An 8,395-nucleotide genomic window follows, 5' to 3' on the forward strand; every position below is an offset into this window, starting at 1 on the left:
CTAATTTACTCCTTTATTCCAAATCAATCAATTCTCTCTCCTAATTCTCTCCTCCCATGTTTATCATTCAATTCTCTCTTCTCCTTCTGTTCACACATCCTTCTTGAATCAAAGTTTATTGATTTAGATTTTTCTTAATCTACTTTGATGGCTGAAGAATCTTCAACCAAGAATATTGCTAATAGAGATACAACACATCATGTATTATAAATAGATTTACTTGCTACCACGTACTACATATTCTAGTCAACGAGTTTGTAAGTAGAAAAAATTACAATGATCAAAGTAAGTCGTGTTTTACTGCTAATTATAGTTCTATGGGGTCAGTTGGTAGAGTATATAAAAATAATGTTATATAGAATGTATTAGTAATGCTTACATTAATTATACTTGCATTAATTATACACAGATTATTTTTTATGCATTCTTTGGTTTGGTGTATTAAAAATAGCATGTATTGCATAAAAATATTTATTTACAAAGATATCCTCAACAATTATGATAGAAAAGATGTAAAAAGGGTTTTGAGGGGTAATTGGGTCTATAATCATGCTAATGCATTAAATCCTCTTGCATGCTAATACCTAAAAATTCCATGGTTTTAGTAATACACACTTTGATACACAATAGAGTGTATAACTAATGCATTAGTTATACATAGTATAAAAAAATGTACCAAACAAGGTATTACAAATACACAAAACTAATGCATTCATTATTTTTGCTAATACACTCTATTAAACAACCCCTAAATTTTGTAATTAACGTACATTGGGATAATGACGTGTTGTCGGAAAAGGTGAGGAGACAATCAGCGAGGTGGTGTTGGTCTTTGCTGGAGAGGCGAGAGAGACGAAGGGGACAGGAGGAAAAATGGTGGTTAACATATGTATCTGATTAGGTATATGTATCTGACAAATATACACATGTATCTAATTAAGAGTTTATGTATTTGATAAAGTGTATATGTATTTGAGTTAAGATTATATGTAACTATGAAAAAAAAAATCTGATGCTAAAAAAAATGGAAAGAAATTTGAAGTTTTTGAATTTTTTTGGAGAAGAAATTCAGGAAAGAACGCTTGATTTGCTCCTAAATTGATGTGTTTCAATTACATTCCATATTTAGATACACATAATTAGATGTAATTGCTTAGCATGTATCCGAAATACATGTATCTGAACGCGCCAGATATATGTAGGAACCAAAATATGATTGAAATTATAATATCGAGAACTCATGAAAGACAGGTAAGTAGCCCTAAACTAATGGAATTTGTGTTGTTTATCCTTTTTAAAACAAGTACATAACAAATTGACCTTTTTTAAAGAATATATTTGACTCTTTTTCCTATATTATATTATGTTGTTAACTTAGGTCCATTTTGTTAATGAAGTTTGAGTTTGAATCATTCATATCTTACTCGACTAAATGCATTTACTTTTTTATTTCCCTTATGTCGGTCGATTCATTTTGAGTCTTTTATAAATTTATTTTTAATTTTATATTTTTTGTAAGTTCTATTTTTATGCATAATCACCATTACTAGTTTTTAGATACTACCATTGCAGGCCACCTTCACCATCAACTATAATTGCTAAGCGCCTTCACTAACACCTAGTTTTTAGACACTACCATTCCGGGCGTGATTATCCAGCAATGTCACCGGAAAAGCGAGATTTACTATTCTTTGAGAAATGTAGTTCTTGTGATGAAAATCAGATGGTACACAAGTGAGGGGAAGGAATATATTTAAGCAAATGTACATATTTAAGCATCATTTGATCACTAGAAAAATCACCTTGCGTCGTTCTTCCATTCCAAGTACACTCGAGTCTCACGTCTTACAAACTCACTTTGAATTTTCACCGTACATGTCAAGGGTCAAGCCTTTTCCATACCCCAACCCCTCAAAGAATCTAGTCACTAACAAATGGCAGAACAGTTTATAATTGCCAATCTATAAATTCCAAGAATAATGTTTAAGTCATCTACTCCTAAAATATGGTGGATAGGCACAAGCAACTGCGTGTTCAGCATTCCCCATAAATCAAAGCTGAATCCAAGTTGTCAAGCTCCAATAGGCAAAATCTTCCAGACATTTATTCAATCCATGTTGAAGCTGTGTTTAGGAGATCAATTTTAAAGCAGTGTTCCTTGCCGGTCTTGCAATATTAAAGTTGAGCAAAAAGAATTTCATTCCATGTATCTGGAACACCAGGCAAGCACCAATGCAAGCAATCCTGCACTCCCGGTGTTGATTTGATGCTGAATCGAGATATATGACCCTCATCTCTCAACTGAGACAACGCTGTGATGTCCAAAAGCTTGACAGCTGTTCCTTTTACCGCCCCTGCTGCACCAGCATCACTAGATTCATCTTGTAGAACCTCCTTTCCACCAGAAAGTGGAGTGGTATTATCACAGGTGCCTCCAGTGTTCCAATCTCCATTAAAAAAATGTCTGGGCGATATAGACCGGTAAAATGCTTTAAGACCAGGGTATTTTGGCAGCTGTGAATCTACCCATTTAATGATACTGTGAACTGTGAAATTCTTGGCACCATTAATATCTGCCATTTTCTTGTTCGTGTTTGGAACACCATCTACATACATGACCCACCGGTTGGCGTTAAGCTTTCCTCTATTCCAGTGGTGTCCTGTGTTTAGCACAAGGACATCAAATCTGGGTAGGAAACGACTTAAAAATGCAGGCGGACGATCCAGGTGCATGGCATAATCAGTAGCAGGGTTAGAAGCATTGATGGGTGTCAAGTTACACAGACTAGCAGACCAATAGTATAGAATAGTTGTTTGGGCTCTCGGAAATCGATAAGCCCATCCATCAGGTCGTACAGCATGACGAGCCTTTACAAGACCATATTCACGTCCCACGTCGAGAACATCAGGTCTGTCTTCACCACCAGTAATCATACACATAAGCGACTGGAATTGTTGTCTGCCAAGGGAATCCCCAATGAAGGCCAGAGTTTTGTTCTCCATCCTGGATCCACAACCAAGTTCAGAAATTTCCTTGTATGTAGAAAGAGTAAAGTCAATTAAGTATTACCTGAAGACTTGAGGAGGCGAGAAGGCAGTGCAATATTTCTATGCAACAAGAAGAAACTTGGACTCGGAAACATTGTGCAAACAGAGTTTTCTCTATTCAGACATTAGGATGTGAGAGAGATGAGGACAACAGGCACTACATAGAGGAGTTTCATAGTCATAATTTCTTGCAGTTTATGTGCAAAAGTTCTAACCTGTTGGGTTCCTCAAGCTCACTCTTCTGCTCTTGAAAAATACATGACAAAACATGGTAGGTACAGTACTACTTATGCCACTCAGAAAAAGAGAGAAGGTTCTAATAGAGCTCATAAAATTTTTTTCTTAGGTTATACACATCTCAAGCATCAGGTAATCAGTTTCAGAAAAAAGAGCATACCTTTTCAGGAATTTGACACCTGTAAACTCTTCCATCTCGCAATCCCTTGGTCTCCAACGTAGTTTCTCGTATTCAAAATCCGTACGCTGTGTCAAGCGGCAAGCCCACATGGCTGACAACCACCGCTTGCAGCCAAATCCAGAATATAAAGGCCGACTATCATCTGTGACCCATCTACCTTTAGCAGAATTACAACCTGGAAATTAAGATAAGGGTATTAATAACTAATTACTTACTAACCGTTGTAACAAATTCACCAAACAATTTAAGGATAGGTTGCTTGGCAAACAAGGCCATTTTTCAGATTATCCAGAACCCAAGAAAGGGTGAAAAACAATTTCTATAAAGAAAGAAATTAGGATTTAATTCAAAGAGAATGTAATCAACTCCATCAAGATTCAAGTTTTGTTAACATTCAGATAAATTCTACAGCTAAATGAAATCAAAGAGAAAGGAAACAAAGAATCAAATAGAACGATAATCACCTAGATCTTTTGAGACAGATGTCATATTTTCTATAGCGACGCCTGAAGAATTCAGTGGAGCAGCGACTTTGTTTTTCTGTTCTCTTGAACTATTTTTTTCTTCCAAAGCTTTTAAGTCTCCTCCTTTTAGGGTAAAGCTGGGAGGAAGACCTGCACTTTCTGAAAAGGACCATCAAAACATCAAGCTGTGGAGACTAAAGATCGCTTAACCTCAATGGATCTCATAGTACAAAAATAGTATAAAACACGAATAGGTACCAGTGAAAATAGTTCTTTACTGCATAAAAATACACTTTAAAAAGGCAGCCCAGTACACAAAGCATCCCGCGTTAGCAGGGTCTGGAGAAGGGCCACACCCCCATAAAAATCACACTTTGGCAAACATAAATCAAGTTGAGGAGCTGGAAGCAACAGATTCAGCATACAATAAGCAGATTAGGAGCTATTTTATTCATACAGCTCGGGAAAAGGGAAGTTCCTATTTCCGTTTTTAACTTTTAGGACAGAAAACTGACACATTACTTTACTATTACCACTAATTCTTCATGATTTGAGGCACTCAGAAAAAATATAGTACTTGAACATACTGTACCTTCAATCTCAGTATTAGTTATCGGTTCTTCAGTCAACTTATCCTTTGTAGAAGAGTTTGAAATGGCGGATTCAAAGTTCATGTTTTCTTTTGATTTCCCTGATCTATTTCTTTCTCTTAAAACTTCTTCATCTTTCATTTTATAATCTGCAAGAGAACAGAGAATAGATAAGTGCTCCAATAGGATTTGGCAACATTTCCATCAAGTTCTATTTTCTGTCACAATACTACTGTCCTTGGTGGTTTGTCCCAAAACAACTACTTACCTTAAAGAGAAAGCTTTTTCCTCCCTTCAACATTTAAATTGATGTCAAATCATACTATATTTTATTGCTTCAAACTCGACGTGACATCCTACCGATTAGCATTCAACTTTTTAATATTTGAAACGTTATGTTAAAACCTTTTGCACCAAACTGCATAAGACAACTTATCCAAACATTTCACTCTCAATACGTAGAAAAGTCAAAGTAGGATCTTTAATGGGACATATCCACTAAGTAGGGAATTAAGATTAGTAACCTTATTACTTAAAGTTGCTGAAGAAACAGATGATATCATTATTTACTGGGAAAAAGTTGAGAAAAGAAGCTTCATGTTTTAGCACAATTCAAGCAGATCAACCGGGTGAGAGGTATCCACAACAAAGAAAATTATTGTGCAAAAGAACCAGGCAAAACATGCAAGAATCACAGCTTCTGCCAAGTTTCGTGTTATCTCAACTTGAATACAGCAATGTGATCCGGCGTAACTAAAACACCGTTGTTTATTTAGACATGATTTGTTCTGGTACCTTGCATCTACCATGTTTCTCCAGTGGTATTGGGTTTTATGCAACCACTAGCTCGTAACTGCATCTCAGTAAAAGAATGCTCCATACCACTAAACATATACAAAAAGATTTTTTGCTCCGTACCACTAAACATATACAAAAAGATTTTTTTCTCAAAAAAATAAAAAAGGTCGAATCGCCAAATAACAGCAGCTTCTACGACCTAATATATACTTAACTTATCTTTAAATGGGTCAACATATTTGCTAATTCAAAGGGGAAAATGAACTACCAATGGTATGGAAAATGTCAAAAAAGAATTTATGTCAAACCTGGAGAAATCTGGAAGACATGATCTTGAGATGGTGTCCAATAAGAGAGAAAAGGGCTTTTCACGTATGCCAAAATAATAACACTGGCGCAGACAAATCCAATAAGGATGAGAGAGATCAGTGGAACCTTTAAACCTCCCTTCATCCTCAATGCATAGGAACTTATGTACGTGAAGTCATTCCACCATAATGGATGTTGTGTTCACTTCAGCTTAGTATCTGAAATAGTTGAAAGAGAAATGTTTGAGGCAAGACTGAAAAATAGTGTTTCTGGTGTAAAAAGAGATTAGAGATTCACGGGACAGTTTTAGACTCCTGATATAGACAACAAAAATTTACACAGAAATATAATACGAAGACACCAGCGGATATCTTTCCTTTAGCTTCCTTCTCCATATCCTAGAGCCCTTTTTGGGTTCCCCCACCTGATTTCATGACCAAGCTGACCCTGCCTTTGCCATCAATAAGATCTTTCTAACCTCAGTCCAACCCTGCATCTTAATGTCGAATACAATTAATTTCTCATAACTTGAATTTAATTATTGCAAACTATGGAGCAACTTCAGTCTTATTAATCTTTCCAATGCAATTTTTCTCTTTGATCACACTATAGCACCTATTTTTGTTGCTCTCTCTTATTTATCACATTTTCTCTTACACTTTCTTTCGTGATTGCTCATTTCCTGCTTGATTTCATAACTCAAAATGATCATCTCTACCTATAGGTGGTGATGGAAGCATTTAGTGAGGGTATATCTACTCTCTTCTAAAACATAACGAAGTAAGTTATGTTGCTTAGATCCTTTGAAATGCCGCCGGTGCATGTCAGATCCTCCAAAAACGCACAACTTTTGGAGGATCCGACATGAGTCCATTTGCATTTTTGGATGATCCAAGCAACATAACCAACTACGTATTTGTAGAATTCCAGAGTTGCTCTTTGTATTCTCAAGAATTACTTGAATATTTTATAGTCATCTGAACATCAAAGAAATAAAGTTGTTTTTTTTTAATCACATCAGCTTTGGACAAAGCACAGAGCTGCTTTTTTCACAAGGACACGTCAACTACTGAAATTCAGATTGAAGCAGATTCATTGAGTGTCTTTGTCCCCTGAAGAAGTAGTGTTAATTATGAAGTAAAAACTAGTTCCAATGCTACTAAAAAATACGAGCTAGCTTGCTTTAGCAGTATCAGGGATTAATACCAAACAATTTCGCTTGGTACAGAGACAAATAGGAAGTTGATGTAATTATCAATCGAGGAACATTAGCCGCATTTCACATGGCAAAAAGAATGCATTAACAAAAACCCAGAAACGAGATAATTCGTAGATCCCATACTATTTTACTTATCAAAATTTCGGGTTTTATTCAAAGCACATTTACCCAAGTTACGACGATCAACTGAGCAAACCCTAGAAAATACTGATGAAGATATTTCATACATACACAGCACGAAATATTCAAAAAAGTGTACATCTTTAAGGAATTGGCAAATAAAAAATTAACACATACAAATTGAATTACGGCGATGGGAATAGAAATCCTACAATCTAGAAATGTATACCTGAAAACGTCTGAAATCTAACCTCCGAATCCTCGGATTTGATCATGGAACAATAATATTTTTTAGCAAATAACAAGAAAAATTGAATTAAGTTTCGAAATATTTATGCAATAATGATGCAAAATTGAAGTTTGGAACAAAAAATTCTCTCAGATAATATAGAGGATGAAGTTTGAAGGCGAATAAGATAGCTGGAGAAGAAGGAAGGAAGTGGAACTATGAAGACCAAAGGAGAAACAGAGGAAACAGGAAAATGAAAGGAAATTATATACGGAGAAAGGCCAAAATTATGTCTGAACTTTGCTATACTTTAGGGCCAATTATATACTTATCGTTATAATTTGGGCCAAATATGTCCTTAAGTATAATAGAGTTTCATGTGTCGGTTTGTCAGTGGTCAACTTATTTCTCCTCTTATTTTTTTATCCAGATCAAATAAATATAGATCTGACCCAATCAATTTAGTACCCGACCCATCAATAACATATCATATCCAAATAAATATAAACCTAACCCATCAATAACGCTGCTCTCTCTCTCTTCTCTCTCTAAAAAAATGCATATCACCTCTCTCTATCGTCTTCAACCTCCATTTCATCATCAAATATTGTACATTTATGCATTTATCTACTACTGTTGTTATTCATAAGGTTCTTATTAGAAGAAGGTTCTTCATAAACTCCATAATCTTCGTTTATCTGCTACTGCTATTATTGTGTTTTCAGTTTTTTAAAGGCTTGTTGCGGATTGTTAAGTCTGAACATTAATGGAGGTTGATTTATTTTTTTTGAAATCTGGGGTTTTGCCCAACAGTTTTATATTCCTAGTTTATTATCAGTTGTTTGTTTCCCCCCTTTTCTTTGTGGTTATGATATGGTTCCGAAGGGGATAGACAAAAGCGCAAATTTCATTTGTTGTTACCCTATGCTTGACTTAATCAATTTTAAAAAATAATTCCTTTTTATTTTTGGTGATAGACAATAATGAGAACTTCATTTGCTGTTTAGGCTAGATCATTTTGGGAGTTAGAAAATAAATTTTGTCGAGGATCTTATTTTTTCTACGCATTTACATTAACTTTTACTTACTAATTAATTGCAGCTTGTTAAGATGATAAAAGTCAACTTATTCTTCCATCATGGTGGTGATTGGATTCGAGAGCCACACGTATTGTATGAAAAAAAATGGGTTCACTATTGG

At 35.2% G+C, this 8,395-nt stretch overlaps 1 protein-coding gene across 5 annotated transcripts; it reads right to left on the bottom strand.

Annotated features, from left to right (window-relative positions):
* Positions 1 to 1,735: 1,735 nt before the first annotated feature.
* Positions 1,736 to 7,427, bottom strand: LOC129893089 (protein trichome birefringence-like 16). 5 transcript variants are annotated; one of them, XM_055968586.1, is made up of 7 exons: positions 7,196 to 7,427; positions 6,052 to 6,117; positions 5,627 to 5,845; positions 4,523 to 4,669; positions 3,931 to 4,089; positions 3,446 to 3,641; positions 1,736 to 3,004 (listed from the first exon to the last, which is right to left on the bottom strand). In XM_055968586.1, exons 3-7 carry the CDS (start codon positions 5,769 to 5,771, stop codon positions 2,176 to 2,178), a joined length of 1,476 nt encoding a protein of 491 aa, XP_055824561.1. In that variant the 5' UTR covers positions 5,772 to 5,845; positions 6,052 to 6,117; positions 7,196 to 7,427; the 3' UTR covers positions 1,736 to 2,175. The 5 variants fall into 5 exon arrangements, with proteins under 5 accessions (XP_055824561.1, XP_055824560.1, XP_055824558.1 ...); XM_055968585.1 differs by having other exon boundaries at positions 5,966 to 6,117; XM_055968583.1 differs by lacking the exon at positions 6,052 to 6,117.
* Positions 7,428 to 8,395: the final 968 nt, after the last annotated feature.

Source organism: Solanum dulcamara, chromosome 6 (assembly GCF_947179165.1).
Source record: "Solanum dulcamara chromosome 6, daSolDulc1.2, whole genome shotgun sequence".
NCBI lineage: Eukaryota > Viridiplantae > Streptophyta > Magnoliopsida > Solanales > Solanaceae > Solanum > Solanum dulcamara.

What these genes read in the sequence shown, in the direction of transcription:
- LOC129893089 (XM_055968583.1), bottom strand. Translation starts at nt 5,771, where the DNA reads ATGAAGGGAGGTTTAAAGGTTCCACTGATCTCTCTCATCCTTATTGGA. An exon ending in AACTAATACTGAGATTGAAG is followed by an intron (nt 4,090 to 4,522) that starts GTACAGTATGTT and finishes GGTCCTTTTCAG; the next exon opens with AAAGTGCAGGTCTTCCTCCC. An exon ending in ATCTGTCTCAAAAGATCTAG is followed by an intron (nt 3,642 to 3,930) that starts GTGATTATCGTT and finishes CTTAATTTCCAG; the next exon opens with GTTGTAATTCTGCTAAAGGT.